At 41.2% G+C, this 20919-nt stretch overlaps 1 protein-coding gene across 1 annotated transcript in view; it reads right to left on the bottom strand.

The window, feature by feature from the left end:
* The window catches only part of KCNAB1 (potassium voltage-gated channel, shaker-related subfamily, beta member 1), a 301932-nt gene that overhangs the window by 122218 nt on the left and 158795 nt on the right, over positions 1-20919 (bottom strand). Inside the window, exon 2 of the mRNA XM_010839872.1 lies at positions 10961-11004. Coding sequence (XP_010838174.1) covers positions 10961-11004 — 44 coding nt within the window. The remainder of the gene's footprint in view (positions 1-10960; positions 11005-20919) is intronic.

Genomic DNA, 20919 nt, shown 5'->3' on the forward strand with positions numbered 1-20919 from the left:
ATGCATCATTTAAATTCTGTGGGTATCATGGTCTTAAGATAGTTCACTCTGTGTTATGCAGAAAAATTGGTAAACTCTCTGACAGAAGAAATTGCCCTTTAAATTGGCTTCTCGTTTCTTGGAGGCACTTTATAAATACTTAATGTTGTTGCTGTTATGTTATTATAATATGAGAAGTGGCTAGTTTATATTGGCCTTAACAGCAAGAATGAAAATCATGAAGGGTGTCACAAAAATTATATCACCCACGTTAAACATTTCATCTCATGTTTTCCTAGTGGTCAAAATACTTAGTGCACTGAGAGCATCCCTAGGGCAGAGGGAGACAGCTAGGAGCACATTCTGCACATGGCGACACATTAAGAAGAAGCCCACATGGCTTGGGCTTAATATTCACTGCTTTGGCTCTGGAAGGTTCCCTTAGTTGGGGCAGGGCACCAAGTAGATGGGCCCAGGTGTCAGGTGCTAAGTGGAAGGGGAGGTGAGCTCGACCTGCCTACACCAGGAGCCTCCCCAGGACATAGGCTCCAGAGAACCCCAAGGCCAGCACTGGGCTGGGCAGGTTTTCCTCTTGGCGACTGCAGTTCAGGTGGAGAGCCCTCAGCCAGCTCCGAGGCCTGGGCCTGAGTACAGCAGCCAGCTAGGCAGATAGAAAGTGTAGCCACCGCCTGGTTCAGCAGTCACCAGTCCATGCATGTCACTATCGCCTTCTATCTGGTGAGGACAACGAGTTCCGATCCTACAACTGCCTCAGGATCGTCCGAACAGTCTTTTAAAAACACCTGTGCCTTGGGAGACTCTTAATCAAAAGGTCTGGGTGGAGATTGGTTATCTGCATTGGAAAAAGCACCGCAGGTAATTCTGCTGTGCAGCCAGAGTTGAGAAGACACACCTCCTGAGAGACTCAGTGTCTCCAAGATGTCAAATATTTCACTTATGACTCTGTCCCTTCAAGGATGAAGCGTGAAAGGGCTGTCTGAATAAACACAGAACAGGATGATCATGGACTCAGTTTGCTCTGCCTGGGAATTAATGGCCTTGAGGTTTGTAGAAATCAGGGCCCTGAAGGCATAGGTGTTCCTTCTTTTCTTCACTGTTTAGATCCAGGCCCAGCCTAGTCTGGCAGGAATGCATAAAATGCCTCCTGACCAGGGAACAGCCCAGGAGGATTCCTTAGAGGATGATGGTATCCTGCATGAAGTTCCAAATGTGCTCAGCTGAAAACTGAGCAAGTGATCACATACCCCCCATCTGTGCTCTTCCCACCTTCCCATAACCTTGATCACTTCCTAGAAATACCCATTTGCCTTGCCACAAGCACCTGGGTGATATTTTTACAAAACTAGCAAAATGCTTTTATTAGTTAGAGTTCTCCAGAGAAATAGAATCTTATAATTTCTTATAAAATTCCTTGCTATATATCTTTTTATATGTAATATTTGTATATTTTATATATAATTATAATATATAATGGGTTTCCTTGGTGGCTCAGATGGTAAAGAATCTGTCTGCAATGCAGGACATCCAGGTTTGATCCCTGGGTTGGGAAGATCCCCTGGAGAAAGGAATGGCTACCCACTCCAGTATTCTTGTCTGGTGAATTCCATGGACAGAGGATCCTGGTGAACTATAGTCCAGGGAGTCACAAAGATTTGGACAAGACTAAGTGAGACCAGTCCTGGGTGTTCATTGGAAGGACTGATGTTGAGGCTGAAACTCCAATACTTTGGCCACCTCATGCGAAGAGTTGACTCATTGGAAAAGACTCTGATGCTGGGAGGGATTGGGGGCAGGAGGAGAAGGGGACGACAGAGGATGAGATGGCTGGATGGCATCATTGACTCGATGCACATGAGTTTGGGTGAACTCTGGGAGTTGGTGATAGACAGGGAGGCTTGGTGTACTGCGGTTCATGGGGTCGCAAAGAGTTGGACACAACTGAGCGACTGAAATGAACTGAACTGAAGCGACTAGCACATATAATATATAATAAAATATAGAAGTATATTTTTATATATAGAAATTATATATGCACACACACACACATATATATACATACCATATATATATACATACATACACACATAGAGATTGATTTCTTATAAGGAATTGGGTCCCAGTTTCGAAGGCTGGGAAGTCCCAAGATCTGTCACCTGCAGCTCAAGACCCATGATATCCCATGTATAGTTTCAGGACAAGTCTGAAGGCCTGAGGATCAAAAGAGCTGATGGTGTAAATTCTAGTTCAAAAGCTGCAGTACCCAAGACAAGACAATGTTTCATTTTTGAGTTCAAAGGCCAGAAAAATCTGGTGTTCCAGCTTGAAGCAGTCAGGCTGGAGGAGTCCCCCTCTTGTTCAAGGGGACTCAGCCTTTTTGTTGTATTTAAGCCTTCAGCTAACTGAGGGAGAGCCACCCATCTATATTAGGGAGGCAATCTGCTTTATGTAGTCTACAAATTCAAATATTCATCACATCCAAAATCATCCTCATGACACACCCAGAATAATGTTTGACCAATCCAGGTACCCTGTGGCCCAGGCAAGTTGACAAATAAAATTAACCATCACACACCTTTTCTTTTGCCAGCCTCTTAAGTGGATAGAGGCATGTATATCTCAGAGTGAGTGGCACAGGATGAAGTCTGCCCCTTTCCAGCACCTGTTAGGAACAGTTGCCCACTGTGGGGTACGACCTCTTGTGGCATGAATCAGAAGGACTTCCTGCTCCTAATGTGTGTGGGCAGATGCCCTTTCTATCTGCAGGAGTGAGGGCTCTGAGCCCCAACCCAATCTGGACTCGTGTCACTATGCATACAGTAGATCCCCTGGTCCCTGGCATGTGTTGGGTTTCTCTCTATGCCCTCTCCCCACCCCCCAGCTCCACTTGGCCTTCTTTGTTTCTGTGTTGATACGCTGCTGGAGAAAGCCAAAGACCTGGGCTGGCTGGACCCCAGCAGTTCATCATCTCTGTCTTTCTCTGGATCTTCACTATTACCCACTGTGCCTTTTGTCATTCCTTAGCAACTGACCCACTTACCCAGTCTTCTATTCAATAACTATTTTTGAGCATCTACTACTTGCCAGATACCATGATCTGTTAACAGGGATGTAGAAAAAAAAAAAAAAAAACAGAGGTGATCTCTGCTCTCAGGGAGCATACAGCCTGAGAGACTCCAAGAGGCAGGTGTCCTAAACCTGCCTAAATACCTCAGTCCTCTGTATTTGCAGGTGACTTCAGTGACAACCATGGGTTCACCCCGTTAGAAGCTCCTGGGTCTTTACTGTTGTTGGCACTCTCTCCAGCATTCCCTGTGCCCCCTGGATAGCTGAAGCTGATGCTGGCAGGCTCTTGGGTCTCCTCTAGCCAATGGTGCTCCTGCTTCTCCTCTTCCTTTTTCTTACTGCTCCCTCCTACATTTCCTCCTGCTGAGATTTCAGCCTGTCCTCCCACATGCCCAATCCGGAACTCTGTTCATGGAGACCTCTCATTCTGAACCCAAGGTCACTAAGTCCTGTTTATTCTTCCTCCTAAAAAAAAAAAAAGTCACCTTCTTTCTGTCCATCTTTATTAGCACTGCCTCATCATCTGCCCCCAGGCTCAACTCTTTCCCCCTCTAATCTAGCTTCCACACCATTTCCAGAAAACAATTCAAATACATCTTATCATGTCCTACTCCTGATTCAAGTTTTTCAATGGCTTTTCACAAGCTGGAGCAGGGCTTTAGCACACTTTTTTTTTTTTTTTTTTTTTTGGAAGAAGCATGCTGTTTTTCCTTCAAAATGTAATATGAAGCACTAAAAAGAAATGAGCTATCAAACCATAAAAAGACATGGAAGAAACTTAAATGCATATTACTAAGTAAAAGAAGCCAATATGAAAAGACTGCATACTATAGGATGTGCATACTACATGAAACTCTGGAAAATGCAAAGCTATGGAAAAAGTAAAAGGGTCAGTGGATGCCAGGACTTAGAGGTCAGAAAAAAATAGGCAGAGCACAGAGGATTTTAAGGGCAGCGAACTACTCTGTATAATACTATGATGGCGAATATCTATTATGACATTTGTCCAAACCCACAGAATGTAAAACACCAAAGTTATACACATAAGTGTAGTCTTTGGGAGATAACAGTATGTCAATGTAATAATACATTTACGATATATATGAATAATACAGTCGGTATATAATAATAATACATTCATTACAGTAAGACTGTAATGAATGTACTACTTTGATGTGGGATGTTGATAGTGGGGGAAGCTGTGTGTATATGATGTAAGGGGAAATTTCTGTACTTTCTGCTCAGTTTTGCTGTGAACCTACTCCTGTTCTAAAAAACAAAGTCATTTACGACATACTACATTAAAATTTTTTAATTTAAAGTACTACATTTAAATTTACCTTTAAAATCTTATATTCATATTCACATTTAGAAAAGTAGAGCTACTTTGCTGAAGTGGTGGCAATGGAAGGAGGAGGGCAGGGAAATGTGTCTCCTGTCTGTACCTCATCTCTCAGATGTTCCCCGAGACCTTGGGGCTGAAGGACTTGGAGGAACCCCAGAGACCTGGAGGACTAGAGCTCAATGCCTTAGTGAGGCAAATGATGGCCTTCCTAATCAGGCCTAGCTTTCTTTCCAGGCTCAGCTCTTCCCCAATACCTTGCCTTCCCAATGTTCTACACAGACACTAGTATTCCTCCATTATCTCCCACTCCATGGGTCTCCCTCCAGGCCATTGCTCACATTGCTCTTTCTGTCTTTCATCCTTCCCCCCTTTTCTCTACTTGATGACCCCCTTCAAGTCTCAGCTTGAACAGCACCTCCCCTGTGGAGCTGCTCCAGATTCCCCAGGAGACCTTCTTCATGCTTGGTTCATCCTGTACCCTCTATTATGGCATCCGTCCAATGCACTGTCTGTTTTTGCATGCCTGACTCCAATTACACTATGAGCAATTTGAGAGCAGTTTTCATCTTGATAGCCTTGCTGTTTTCATCTTGATAACCTCTGTAGCTAGCATGATACCTGGTTTCCTGAATGTTTACTGAAAATGAACGAGTGGAAGAATGAATGAATACATAAATTTTCCTCTTTCTCTCTCAGAAGATGATCCCACTTCCCACTAGACTGAGATGATGCTCAATCACTCTTTGGCGGCTTTTCTACATTCCCATCAATTTCTTTGATTTTGGGTCAGTGTATTTACCAACCAATCTAGCCACAGCAGCTCACAGCTGGGTCTCCACTTGACTCCCACCTCCTATTCTTTTGTTGACAGAGCTGTGTTCCTTTAGCTGTATCTTCAGTTCATCCTTGAGTTATTTCACCTTTCTGCTTCCATTTGCATATGCTCTTGGTTTAGCAAAAGGAAGCTTGGTAGGAAGAGAAATTCCCAGCCTGTCCTTCTCCAAAGTACTTCAGTAAAAGACATCTGTAATCCTATGATTGCTTGGAATATTTAATACTTAATTTTCAAAGCCTCAGTTCAACACATGTTATAACTGAGCTGATATCCCAAGTCTACAACAGTAAATCCAGCTCCACCTGGATTTGACAGCTGAGGTATGCAGAGCCTGAAAAATTATCTAAAGTTGGTGCATTATTCCTTCCTATGAATTTTTTGTCTCCTATGTTTTACAGAAGTAGGTAGCTCAGAAAAGTTCTCAAAGGATACTTATTCAAGCCTTGTTTACCTGTTTTTATTGAAGCCAGTCAATCCCATGAACTTTTCTTGTTTCCTCCTATTTTTTCATGCCATGTCTTATCACAAGTGTTCAAGCTCTTAGAAAAAAACCCTAAAGCTCAAATCAGGACTTGCTCCTGAATCAGGTCTGTTTCAAAATTCACCAAAATACCTACAGCTCATACACAGTTTTAAAAAACTAGTCTGCCCCCTGGAGACTCACTTATATGTGGCACTTCATAGGTACCTGAAATTTTTATAGTCTTAAGGGCTTTTGGTTGAGTTTTCTAGGTACTTTTGATGAAATATTTTCCATTATAGATATTGATTCTATGAGACAATTGTCTAAGACTGTTCACTGTATTTCTCTTTTTTTTAAACTTTTTTTGTGTTGGGGTATAGCTGATTAACAATGTTGTGATCATTTCAGGTGAACAGCGAAGGGACTCAGGTATACATATACATGTATCCAGTCTCCCCTAAATGCCCCTCTCATGCAGGCTGCCACATAACATGGAGCAGAGTTCCATGTGCTGTATGGTTATCCATTTTAAATATAGTAGTATGTGCACGTCCATCCCAAGCTCTCTAACTATCCCTTCCCCCCCATCCTTCCTGCCTCTGGCAACCATAAATTCATTCTCTAAGTCTGGATTGTTCACTACATTTCTTAATCCATATTTTCTTAAATTGCTATAGTCCTTAACTTCTTTGAGTAATAAGTAGTGAATAGCTATTTATCATTTGTTGCTGTTGTTGCTGTTATTGTTTAGTTGCTAAGTCATGTCTGTTAACCAGTCTCAAAAAAAGGTTAGAATATCCCTGGTAATGAATCTACAGGGTCTTTCTAATACAAGTAAACATTAACAAAATAAGAGCCATTAACTGAGCAAAAGTCAAATTGCCTTAGTCTTATAGTGAACAAAGACCACCTTCACTTCCCAAACCACATTATAATAATTTAAGGAGAATCAGAAAAACTCAGGCATCATTAGCCTTCAATATTTTTGCTATACTGTGAAAGGGGGCAGAATCAGTTGCCACTATCTTTTATTCATTCACTATCATTGCTTCATCCAGCCTCCACACTCACAAAATTCAAGAAACCTTCCTCCCAGTTCCTCCTCCCAACCTGCATTGCCTTTTTCATACTGTTCATGGGGTTCTCAAGGCAAGAATACTGAAGTGGTTTGCCATTCCCTTCTCCAGTGGACCACATTTTTTCAGAACTCTCTGCCATGACCCGTCCATCTTGGGTGGCCCTACACGGCATGGCTCATAGTTTCACTGAGCTAAACAAAGCTGTGGTCCATGTGATCAGTTTGGTTAGTTTACTGTCATTGTGGTTTTCATTCTGTCTGCCCGATGGATAAGGATAAGAGGCTTATGGAAGCTTCCTGTTGGGACAGACTGATTGAGGGGGAAACTGGGTCTTGTTCTGATGGGCGGGGCCATGTTCAGTAAATCTATAATCCAATTTTCTCTTGATGGGTGGGGCTGTGTTCCCCTCCTGTTGCTTGACCTGAGGTCAAACTATAGTGGAGGCAATGAAGATAATCTCCTTAGAAAAAAAGTTATGACCAACCTAGACAGCATATTAAAAAGCAGAGACATTACTTTGCCAACAAAGGTCCATCTAGTCAAAGCTATGGTTTTTCCAGTAGTCATGTATGGATGTGAGAGGTGGACTATAAAGAAAGCTAAGCGCTGAAGAATTGATGCTTTTGAACTGTGGTGTTGGACAAAACTCTTGAGAGTCTCTTGGACTGCAAGGAGACCCAACCAGTCCATCCTAAAGAAAATCAGTCCTGAATGTTCATTGGAAGGACTGATGCTGAAGCTGAAACTCCAATACTTTGGCCACCTGATGTGAACAACCAACTCATTGGAAAAACCCCGATGCTGGGAAAGATTGAAGGCAGGAGGACAAGGAGACAATAGAGGACAAGATGGTTGGATGGCATCACCAATGCAATGGACATGAGTTTGAGTAGCCTCCGGGAGTTGGTGATGGACAGGGAAGCCTGGCGTGCTGCAGTCCATGGGGTCGCAAAGAGTTGGACATGACTGTGCTACTGAACTGAACTGAATGAAACCCACTTTGAATCTCACATCATCAGTCCCCCCATGTTACTTACTCATCCCTAGTCAGTCCTTCTCATAGGAAAAGTTTAGCTCTGGTTCACGGTCACTCTCTCCCATATTAGTTTTGCCATACATTTTAGTGATTTCAGTGACCTCAAAGGTAATCAATCCTTCCCTACACCTTTGTCTTTCAGCTTCTTGACCTCTTCTGGTCTACTTATCTTGCATTCAGCACAACCTCAGTCACTCTTTCCCAAGGGACATGCTTTAGACTTTAACAAGGGCAGGACCCCCCATAATCTCAATTTCAAGAATCTTTCTTTCCAACTACCACTTTTTTTTTTTCACTAAGAGATTTAGTTGTATTTTTATTACTCTTTATTTATTTATTTAATTTAATTAATTTATTATTATTATTTTACTTTACAGTATTGTATTGGTTTTGCCATACAGTGACATGAATCTGCCACAGGTGTACATCTGTTCCCCATCCTGAACCCCCCTCCCACCTCCCTCCCCGTACCACTTTCTATTCTTCTGTTCTACTGTCTCTACGGATCTTACTCCAACAATCCCTTGGTCCTCTGGATGTACAATTCACTGACCCTTCCCACTTTTCACTGTCCTTCTGTCTCCTCCTTTTCCTGGCTTTAGTCCTCAATTTTCTACCTGCTCAGCTTCAACCCCAAAGTCCACCATTACAATCACCCCTTTGCATAAACCCTCAGCATCATTGCCTCTCTTTTTTATCTTATGCCCTTGTAAAACCCCACCTGGACTTGCATGGCTGAACACGACTGGAAGAAAAACACCCAACCATGGAGATGGTCTCTTCAAATTTATTAGCACAAATCTCAAGCAGATCCTTAATGCTGTCTAGCCACTCTGATGCATTACCTTGGTCCATTCACTCTTCTTTTTCTGCTGCTGCTGCTAAGTCACTTCAGTCGTGTCCGACTCTGTGCAACCCCATAGATGGCTGCCCACCAGGCTCCCCCATCCCTGGGATTCTCCAGGCAAGAACACTGGAGTGGGTTTCCATTTCCTTTTCCAATGCATGAAAGTGAAAAGTGAAAGTGAAGTTGCTCAGATGTGTCCGACTTTGTGCGACCCCATGGACTGCAGCCCACCAGGCTCCTCTGTCCATGGGATTTTCCAGGCAAGAGTAGTGGAGTGGGTTGCCATTGCCTTCTCCGATTCCCTCTTCTACTCTCCTAGAAATTCTCTCTCTCCTCAAACTTTCAACACCACTCTTCCATCCTCGCTAATAGCTGATATGACCTTGCTTCTGATTTCACTGAGAATACAGAAGCAGTAGAAAACAACTTCTACAAGATACTGCTTCTGTCACCCTGTCAATCCACCTACCAGCCTCAAAGCCCATGTACTCTGCCTTCTTTCATGTTACTCTCCTCTTGTGTCTTCCAGAAGCCATTCCAGGTATTTTTTTCTCTAGTTATCTTAACCATTGTTTTCCCTTCTCAAATGAATTTCTCCATCAGCATATGCATGTGCTGTCATTTCTTCCATGTGTTAGGGCACCCCCTCTGACCACACCTACCTGTCCAGCTTCCATTCCATTTTCTGCTTCTCTTTATAGAAATAGTCATCAAAAGAGCAGCTGCCAGTCCTTTATAAGCTCTCTTGAACATATTCCAGTCATGTGTCAGTGAACCCCTCACTCCTTCAAAATGGATCTTTTCAAAGTCATTAGTGACTTGCATGTAGCTAAACTGAATGATCAATTCTTGACCCCCATCTTGCTTGACTGATGAGCAGCATTGACAGAGGTTGTCTCTATCCCCCTTGAAATGTTGGATTCTAGGATTCCCTATTCTCCTGGTTTTCCTCATCTGTTTTTTTGAAAACAAAAACAAAACCCCACTGCTTGTTTTCAATGTTCTTTGTTGGTTCTTCCTCATTTTCTCAACTTAATGGACTTCCCAGGTCACAGACCATGTTCTTCTGTTTTCTGTTCTATTTATACTCACTCCTTTAATGTTCTTATCCAGTGTCATGGCTTATACAATATATACATGTTGATGACTCCTGCAGCATTCTACATCCAGCTCAGATCTCACTTCTAGACTCAAGATTCATATATCCTTTTGCCTATATACATATATGTCTTTTCTTGGATGTCTAATAGGTATCTTAAACTTAATATGTCCCAAATCAATCAGCTCCCTCCTCTCCTAAGTCTCTCTTCCTTCATTCTTCCACATCTCACTTACTGGCAATTCCATCTTTTCTGTTGCTCAGGCAAAAAACCTTAGAGTCATCTTTGACTCTTCTCTTGCAACCGAAATAGAATCCAACAGAAGATCTGCCAGGCTCAACCTTCAGAACACAGCTCTCTGTATTCTGACTACCACCTCTCACTAAGTCCTCAGCTACCATCCTGGTCTAGACTCTCTTCAGTTACAGAAACAGTTCTGATGACGTTGAATTGCCTCAACAGCAAAGTGGCCTTTCCCTTATCTGGGGAATGTCTAAAAGCTGTATGATGACCCAAGCCTCACATTCAGATTTTATAATTTCAGATTTATTCTTATGATGTTAAAATCGCCATCTCTTCTTAGTTGTCTTTAAATATTTATCTTGTCCCTAAAACATTTAAGGTACATTAGAAAAGTATATGTGTGAATGTGTGTGTGTGTGTTAGTTGCTCAGTTGTGTCTGACTCTTTGTGACCCCACGGGCTGTAGCCCACCAAGCTCCTCAGTCCATGGAATTCTCCAGGCAAGAATAGTGGAGTATATAAAGACATTAAAATAGAAAAATATGAGAAAATTAGGGAAAGGGAAGATAAGGACAGAAAAAAATCATATGATGTCACAGGTGAATTGTGCATACACCCACATGCCATGAGGTTTTGTACCCTTGCTAGAAAGGGAATAATAACAGAGGAGTCTCTTCCTCTAAGATGTGCTTTAATATCAGATCTCTTTTTGCTTAACAGGCCCCCAGAAGACATTATGATCACAGTAGCCCCTTGGGCCTGAGTGGCAGAGGGCTGTGTGGGGCAGGAAAGGAGAAGGGTTGTATGCTCAGAGGAAGTGAGGCAACGTTGGTCAGGAGGACCCTTCTCTCCCAAGACTGGGTCCTGACCTACACCCCAATCATTCCCTGGTATTCCCTCCAATCTCCCACCTCCCAGCTCACCCCTACGTGTTACCCTGAGTACTTACCAAGACCCAAGCAAGAAACTCTGAGTCCTGATTTTCCAAGATTCCTAAAATAAAAATAAAGCAACACATGGTCATCGTTTCCTCGGGTAGAATTTTATCTGTGAGTATTGAATCTCACTTAAAAATTTTTTAATTGAAATATGGTTGATTAACAGCATTGTGTTAGTTTCAGGTATATAAACTTAACCTTTTATGACACTGTTCTTGACTAGAGCCATGGTGGGGGCAGAGCTCCAGATGCAGGCCTGTGGTTTGGGCAAGAGTCTCTTTCATCCCTATTTGGGTGCTTTAAAGTCCAAAATGTCCTTAGGCTCAGCACAACAACAAAGGGTCCCCACAAAACACAGCTTTTCAGCCCTTTGGTCTTCTTTATCAGTTTTCTTACAAATGTAATATCTCTCTTCTTGAGGGCAAGATTTGTAGATTATTTACCCATCAGTCATTCTTCATTCATCAATCAATTCTGGCCCATAGTGGACCCTTAATAAACATTTGTTGGCTGAGTAACAGATGAACTGACCTTTAAAGCAAAGTATTACTACAGATGGATAGGGAATATTAAAAGAACAAATACAAAATAATCCTTTAGGCTATTTAAACTAAATTAGATTACTTTTATTAAAAAACTACACAAAATTCCTACAAAAAGGTCAGACAGTCCTTAAATGATTCTTCCTTTCCTCAACATTTTGCTTTTCATCCTTAAAAGTTGATCCAGGGAGAGGAAATATATTTTCATTCTTTAAGTAGAAAAAGAACTAGGTGCTCTAATCTTAACTGTAAGGTATTTGTGGAGACCCAGACGCAATCCATCTTCCTGTCATCTGCCTAATGCCATCAGAGAGGAAATCGAATTCTCAGAGAAAGGATATCTCATCGAATTTTGTAGGGATCCAGTGTGAAGAGATGAAGCTGACGTTATTGAAACATGGTAGAAAAGTGTATTCCTTACTTTCTGATCAGATGCTTTTATGAAAATATAGCTTTTTTCCCTGCTTCTATCCAAACAAAACAGAACCAACTTTTCTAAAAAGTTTTCTACAGCTCAGTTCTTCCAAATTCTCTCTTGATTATCCTACAGTTTGATTTCTTTAGAGCTAGTAATCAGTGCTCTTATTTTTGCATCTATTTCTTTTCCTTGCTTGCTACTGTCTATAAAATTCCACCTAAGCAACACAGTTCCTTTCCTAGCCTGGTTCAAAGGACATTACACTGAGAGGAGTTGAAAGATCCAGATTTTTGTGACTTTGTTGCAACCAGCTAGGTGACCTTGGAGATATCACTTCCTCCTTGGACTTCCTTGGAGATATCACTTCCTTTCTAACCCTAATTTCTTCATAGTAAAATGGGGTAGCAATGTCTATGCCATTCTTCCAGCATCGCTGTTGTGGGACTGGAACATGATAATGTATGCTAATGTGTTCACAGTAAACAAATGCAAAAGCATAATTATTTTTGGTGCTTCCTGACTCTTCTAATGCTGTCACAGACATAGTGCTAAATTTCCCATATGAATTGGATATGTCTACCTGGCAGGAAACTATTGCATAAAGGTGTGTGTGAAAAATATTTTGAACTGCTAAGTAGGAGAAAAATACTTGGACCTCTCCCATGAAATTAATTTGCGTAAGGAATTGTTCTTTTAGTAGTTTCTCAGAAAACCACAGGATGTACAGCCAGAAGATTTGCTTTGTGGTCTAAAAGTCTACTGACTTTAAAGGGTAGGAATATAGAGTGAAAGCTATATAGTGGGGAGTATAAAAAAAGACTTACACCAGAGCAAAAAAATCAAAGAAAAAATATAAGTGAATAACAGTCTTCCAGGTAGAGATATTTGACATTGATGAATTACTGATTTATTGACAGATTACCATGTTCAAAGCAATGTGTAAGGTCATAAAGATACAGAGAGGAACAAGGCACAGTTCTCTACCCTTAAGGAGTTCTCTATCCTTTTCTGAGGGACACAGAAGAGCAACCGTGTAATCACTGTAGAGTGGGGGATGTCCTCCCATGGAGGTTCTTGACAGCACATGGAGGAGCTGTCTCAGGCTTGCACTTGCATAACTATGTGGGTGTCATGGGGGAAGAGATCCAGGTAAGAAATTTCATGTAATTTTAATATCTTTCAGTGACTTAGAGCACAATAGGGAACAGGCACTTGGTGCAGAAAATTATGCAGAGGAAGAAATTTTTCTAACAAACTCAAAAAGGGCGAGATTATGACACTGGGCACTTACTGAGCAGCATCTCAGCACCCAAGGTAGGGAGACCTGCTCTAAGTTCCCTTATGCCAGTGATTTAGGGAGACAGTGATCACTCTGATACGGGTTTGCAGGGCCAAACTTGAGAAACTTGGGAACTGCCGGCCAATACAAACTGCAAAGTAGCAAGTACTCAACCTGGCCCATGTTATTGCCACTGCTGTTTGAACACCCAGGCCAGCTTTTCTGGAATGAAAGCCTTAGAAGATTTTTCAATTACAGACAATTATTTATACAGTGGTGATAGGTCTCACATTGAGCCTTGGTGTTTTTATTTAACTTTTTCACAGATTATTATTTTTTTCTCTGTAAGTGGAAGGATTGGGCTTCGCTGTTGGCTCAGTGGTAAAGAATCTGCCTACCAATGCAGGAGACACAGGTTTGATCCCAGGGTTGGAAAGATCCCTGGAGAAGGAAATGGCAACCCACTCCTGTATTCTTGCCTGGGAAATCCCACAGTCAGAGGAGTCTGGCAGGCTACAGTTCATGGAATCACAAAAAAGTCAGACACAATGTAACAACTAAATAACAAGAACAAATGGAATGATTACCAAATTCAGTTAGCTGTTTTTTTAAAGTGAGAGGTATTTTCTGTGCATAAGCCATACCTGGTCTCTAAGTCCATTGCCCTTACTTTTTGCAGGGATAAGTTTCATTGTGAGGCTCCTACCCAGTAAAGCACTCTTGCCGCTCACTTAGCAGATGGAGAAGATAGGAGGAAATAACTTCCTCCAGTTCATGTGGATTTCCAACACAATTTCCGTGATTCCAAATGGCATATCTCCATCCAGCCCACGTTCCTGTCTGCACAATACTAAGCGGAGGTGGGGTGATTATTTAGCCACTTTGATCCGTTTAAGCTCTGCTGGGTAATGGAAGCCCAAATACTTGACACATTTGATCTAATGAGTCCAAAATACATCATCCAAAAGCTTGTTTGTGTGGCTCGAGCACCAAATAATGGCCAACTTTACACATCACACTGGGCTGGGACAGGTGTCCTGGAACCTCCTCTGTCCAACTCAATGGAATTTTCATGCTCACTTCATGACCTTGTGTGACACTGTGCATTGAAACAGCTTAATGTGATGGCATTTTATCTCTTAATTCCTCAGCATTAGCACAGGTGAGGCTACCAAAAATTCTGGAAGCACATCAAATGTCCAAATAGATAGAATTTCTTTTCCATTTAATTCAAGGCAGTTGCACTGCACTAGCTTCCCTATTTTATCTGTGTCAGACATACCAGAAGAAAGTCTCACTGTGTTCATTTTTAGTATGTGCTCCCGTTCAACTCAAAATAAAAGCTCCTCTTTCCCAAGTGAACCTGGGCTGCTCAGCTGCTAATATTAGAAATGAATGACATCAATATGGGGGCACGGTACACTTAGCTTTGTCAGTCAAATTTTGGAAATCCTAAACCTTAAGTCAAAGCTTTGGGAAAGTTACTGGAGAAGGGATATAGCTTCTTGAGAAGCCAAAGGTTGCATTTCTTCTTTCTAAAGACAGAATTGTCCTCTCGGTGGCTGAACTTGTTTTAAGACAATGGTTAGTCCCATGACAGATACATTAAATATAATTTCTAGTGTTGTTTTCTGGAGCATCCATCATGCACTTTTTATTTTAAGACAATAATAGAATTGTAAGAACTGAAATCAAATGTCACTTAGGCACAGTATCAAATACCATTTGATGTTTACAGGTCCTTTACAAATCAAAGATGCTAAAAGCAGAAGATTAGCAGCCTAAATGTGTTGTTTTAAAGTCCTTGCTTCCTCATACGTGTATCTTAGACACTATTTACAGTAAACTGCTTGGAAGAAAGGAACAGTTGGCTAAAATAGGTACCTTGCATTTGACCAAGAAAGATGCATGTTGCACAGGAGAAAAATCCCTTATTTAGAGGCTGACACAACAGAGACAAACTGAAGGCACATGTAAAGGGCTCCAGTGGCCTTGTCAAACTGGCAGAAACAAATTTGGTTTGACCTGGTTTTCACAGGCTCAGATCATTACATCATCTGCTGTTTTAGTCTAGCTGAACATCTTTCTGATCCTTCTAAACCACATTCTGCTGTGTGGGGGGCCTTACCTGGAAGCTACTAGTCAAACGTGGGGTGTGAAATGGAAAAAAAAAAAGAAATGTACAGTTAACCTGTTTTGAAAAATACAGAGCAGAAGGTATGTTCATTTGTCAGCCAGCTTGTTTTTATAGTTGTATGAGAACATACATTTTTACAGCCATGAAGGTGACTACAAATGGTGATAACGTTTTCTTATGAGGGTACCGTTCATCACTGTTGACAGTGATTAATGATTCATTTGGAAACCAGCAGGCATATAAATGATTTAGCCATGCATTTTGATGACAGACATTGATAAGTAGCACAAGGAAACTTTGTTTCATTCCTTCCTTTATCTAAGTAGAGGCAAAGTAGAATGGGATTCTTTCAAATTCTTTGGTTTAAAGGTTCAAGCCATTTATCTGTTGTAAATTCCAACTCGATTCTTATTCATTTTCTTTGGACATATAAAAAATCACCTGTTGATCTGTGCACTCTAAAAAAGTCTGCAGAAGTATAGCAAAAAGAGATTTCCCTATAGTTAATTAATCAGTTTAATAGAACTGTGTATGACATTGGGCAGGTTACTTAAACTTTTCAAGCTTCTTTCCTCATTCATAAATGGGGATATTAATAGCTCCCTGCTTTTTCTTTCTTTAGGAGATTGAGAAAATATAAATGCAGCACCATTCACAGGAAACTTAAGTGTTCAAAAAATGATATTTACTTTCTTTCTTTCTTATTTTCTGGGAAAAGTGGCATCTCAAACACTGACGCTGGTGGGGTTCCGATTCAGGACTAAAGCTGTTAGAAGGTTGCTTCTGTGGCTTTCAAGACCTATTTCTGTGACCATATCCTCTTACTTCATGAATTTGTGCTTAGACATTGCAAACATCCTAAATCTATTATATGTGAATTGTGAGTCATTTTGCTAGGACCTTTAAGACAGTGGGAAACAGGGGCTAAAGATAGATAATGGAGGTGAAGGAGAAGGTGGTATTCTGTTGGGAAAGGCAGTTTGGAGAATTCATGTGGGTCTGAGAAATTTAGAACCTTTCTTCTGTGACCGCCAGGAGGAGGGACATGGAGTTGGAACACAAGGTTGTGCCCAAGAGCAGAACTTGGATGATCTGCACGGTGGAGATGGTGATAGGGGTTGCGAAAGGCTCATCAAAGTCTACTTATCACTTAAATAAAAGTTGCTCACTGCTTTTTCTGTCCCAAGGATCTAAGGCATCAGAATAGCTGGAAATAATTCAGTCTGAAGTCAAGAGAATCTAGAACCTTTTTATCTAAGGGCATATCATTTGGGGTTCATGAACATGCATGAGAAAAATACATTTTTATTTTTCACCAACTTCTAACTGAAATTTAGCTCCTCCTTTAAGTATAAATGTTGGCAAGAAACCACAGAAGTACCCACATTAACTGTTACTTTGCCATCAAAAGAAATTACAGGTATTTTTCTACCACATCACAGTTACCTCAGAGATTTAAAAAAATAATTTTCACTGGCTATTTATACCTATCACCTTTTGGAAATTTGGCACTCAGCCTACTCCTAGAGCTTGTTATTTAATATATTGAGAAAGAAGTGAATGTCTTATTAGGTCACAAATTTGGATTTTAAATATTTTGAACTGTTTATCTGGTTAATCAGATTCTTGTATATTTTATGTTATGTGTTTAAAAGCACTTTTTCTAAGGAGTCCGTAAACTTCACCAGACTGCCAGAGGGGTCCATACATCAAGCATCTTGAACGTAGCTAAAAGAAATATGTCGTTTTAAAAATGCCTCTTCGTGCATCCATCTGCCACAAAGCAACATGGGTTTACAAGCATCTTTTTCAAACCATGAGGGTAGGCAATCCTGAAAAGTTTTGAAAGTGAAATATGCCATACCCTATAGCTACTCTTTAAAATGTGTATAATAAAGTTGATAGTGTTGGTGTTTAGTATTCCTTTGTTTAATTTTAGTAAGTTACAAAAAATTTTTAGGCCCTTGTTGAATTTACTTTCAATTCAGGCTTGCTGTTTGAATTACCTCTACTGCTGCTGCTACTGTTAAGTCGCTTCAGTCGTGTCTGACTCTGTGTGACCCCACAGACGGCAGCCCACCAGGCTCCCCCGTCCCTGGGATTCTCCCGGCAAGAACACTGGAGTGGGTTGCCATTTCCTTCTCCAATGCATGAAAGTGAAAAGTGAAAGGGAAGTCGCTCAGTCGTGTCTGACTCCTAGCAACCCTATGGACCACAGCCTACCAGGCTCCTCCATCCATGGGATTTTCCAGGCAAGAGTACTGGAGTGGGGTCTTGACCCTAAGGTCTCCCATTGCAGGGCTCTTCAAGAGCCTCATCCATCCGTCTATAGCTGGAGTCTGCTGGGCTTACCCACTAGGGCAGAGGAGACAGAAGAGGATTTGCCATCCCCAGGGCTCTGGGGTTTCAGCCTCATGCATGGTATTTCTTTTGTAACAATTTACTTTAGTGTGATTCATTCATTCAATCATTTCACATTTCATTCCGTATTATATTTGTGTTTGTTTTAACATAAAATAATGTTTCCTTACTAATTCTTCAAGTAAGTTTGTTGTCTCAGAGATGTGCCATGTTGGTTCCAAAGCTTTACCAGGTGCCCCTTGGCACCTTCTGCTGCCCCAGTTTGAGAGACTTGGTTATAAACTATTATCAGCCATTTATACCTTAGTGTGAGGAAGTTTCAGACTTTTTCTTATGTCAGCTTGGAGGATTAGATGAAACAGTCAAGAAATAAAGCGCTCAAGTTCTGAAAGAATTGGAAGAGGGAATAAAAGTAGGGTGGCAGGGCTTGTCAGGTGGTGCTAGTGGTAAAGAACCTGTCTGCCAATGCAGAAGACTTAAGTGCTGCAGGTTCAATCCTTGTGTTGGGAAGATCCCCTGGAGGGGGGCATGGCAACCCACTCCAGTATTCTCTCCTGGAGAATCCCATGGACAGGGGAGCCTAGAGGGCTATGTCCATAGGGTTGCAAAGAATCAGACACGACTGAAGTGACTTAGCATGCACACATGGCAGGAAGATGAAGGAATCGGCCCCACAGGAGAAAATAAACTTTGCCACCTTCTAAATTTTGTCCAATATCACATCTCTCTTAACAACCAAATGATCACACTTTCTTGTGTGAATATCACACATATACTTGCATTTTCAACACTAAGAAGAAAGAATCGAAAGCTTTCAAAGTTTTCTTCACCCTGGGGTGATGATTTGTTTTCAAAGAAGTTCCACAAGATGAAGCAAAGGTAAAGCCTTCTGTATCATCCACTTTGTAATGAGATTTGTGTTAGTTTCCACTGTAATGAGCTGTGTAGTTTTCAAAGGCAAAATAAACAAAAAAGCATCTAAGACAGATTTCATGCTCCAAATCTTCCCAATTCCATTTCTTACTTTCCCTTTAGAAAGTAAAAGCAGCCACGTGACTGAGACTGAGGCATGAGCTTGACTGAGGGGTGGGGTGATATTTAAATATGCACTTAATCAAAAGCAAATGCTTCCAGTCATCATGCATTCGTTTGCCATTCACTTTCTTTGACAGAGGAAGGTAAAACTAATGCCTGTTTTCTCTGTGGGCTCAGTCCTCTACATCTGCTTTCAGAGTGCCATACATCATGGTGCATGTTGTTTTTGGGTGTTAGTTGCTCAGTCGTGTCTGACTCTTTGCAACCCCATGGACTGTAGCCCACCAGGATCCTCTGTCCATGGGATTTTCCAGGCAAGAATACTAGAATGGGTTGGCATTCCCTTCTCCAGGGGCTCTTCCAGATCCAGAGATGGAACCCAGTTTTCCTGCACTGCAGGCAGATTCTTTACTGACTGAGCCACCAGGGAAGTCCATATTATATGTAATATGATTTTCTCCTTCCTGGAAGGAAGGTTGTTTCTCCTTCCAGACTGAGATCTGTGAGGGCAGGAACTGTGTCTAAAGTACCTGCTTATTCCCAACATAGAGCAAAGTCCTGGGCACATAGCAGGTGTTTGATGATGCTGACAGGGATGCTCTTATACTATTCTTTTGCTGTGGATAAAGACTGTTGTCACTCACTTGTTTCACTCTTGTTGGCTAGGGAGACTCTGTGGTTTACTGCCAACTCATGCCTCTGCCGAAGACTCCTGGACAAAAGAGTCCAAAATGCAGTACTTGGGTGCAATCTCAAAAATAATGGAATGATCTCTGTTCATTTCCAAGGCAAACCATTCAATATCACAGTAATCCAAGTCTATGCCCTGACCAGTAATGCTGAAGAAGCTGAAGTTGAATGGTTCTATGAAGACCTACAAGACCTTCTAGAATTAACACTCAAAAAAAAAAAAAAGATGTCCTTTTCATTATAGGGGACTTGAATGTAAAAATAGTAAGTCAAGAAATACCTGGAATAACAGGCAAATTTGGCCTTTGAATACAAAACAAAGCAGGTCAAAGGATAACAGAGCTTTGCCAAGAGAATGCACTGGTCATAGCAAACACCTTCTTCCAACAACACAAGAGAAGACTACACAGGGACATTACCAGATGGTCAACACCAAAATCAGACTGATTATATTCTTTGCAGCCAAATATGGAGAAGCTCTATATAGTCACCAAAAACAAGACCAGGAACTGACTGTGGCTCAGATCATGAACTCCTTATTGCCAAATTCAGACTTAAAGAAAGTAGGGAAAACCACTAGATCATTCAAGTATGACCTAAATCAAATACCTTATGATTATACAGTGGAAATGACAAATAGATTCAAAGGATCTGATAGACAGAATGCCTGAAGAACTATGCACAGAGGTTCATGACACTGTACAGGAGACAGTGATCAAGACCATCCCCAAGAAAAAGAAAAGCAAAAAGGCAAAATGGTTGTCCGAGGAGGCTTTAAAAATAGCTGAGAAAAGAAGAGAAGCTAAAGGCACAGGAGAAAAGGAAAGATATACATCCATTTGAATGCAGAGTTCCAAAGGATAGCAAGAAGAGATAAGAAAGCCTTCCTCAGCGATCAATGGAAAGAAATAGAGGAAAACAACAGAATGGGAAAGACTAGAGATCTCTTCAAGAAAATTAGAGATACCAAGGGAACATTTCATGCAAAGATGGGCACAATAAAGGACAGAAATGGTAGGGACCTAACAGAAACAGAAGATATTAAGAAGAGGTAGCAAGAATACACTGAAGAACTATACAAAAAAGATCTTCACACCCCAGATAATCACAATAGTGTGCTCACTCACCTAGAGCCAGACATCCTGGAATGTGAAGTCAAGTGGGCCTTAGGAAGCATCACTGTGAACAAAGCTAGTGGAGGTGATGGAATTCCAACTGAGCTATTTCAAATAGTAAACGATGATGCTGTGAAAGTGAAGCACTCGTAAGACCAGAAACTATAAAACTCCTAGAGGAGAACATAGGCAAAACACTCTCTGACATACATCACAGCAGGATCCTCTATGACCCACCTCCCAGAATATTGGAAATAAAAGCAAAAATAAACAAATGGGACCTAATTAAACTTAAAAGCTTCTGCACAACAAAGGAAACTATAAGCAAGGTGAAAAGACAGCCTTCAGAATGGGAGAAATAATAGCAAATGAAGCAACTGACAAACAACTAAT

The sequence above is a fragment of the Bison bison genome, unplaced genomic scaffold (assembly GCF_000754665.1).
Source record: "Bison bison bison isolate TAMUID 2011002044 unplaced genomic scaffold, Bison_UMD1.0 scf7180017864135, whole genome shotgun sequence".
Lineage (NCBI taxonomy): Eukaryota > Metazoa > Chordata > Mammalia > Artiodactyla > Bovidae > Bison > Bison bison.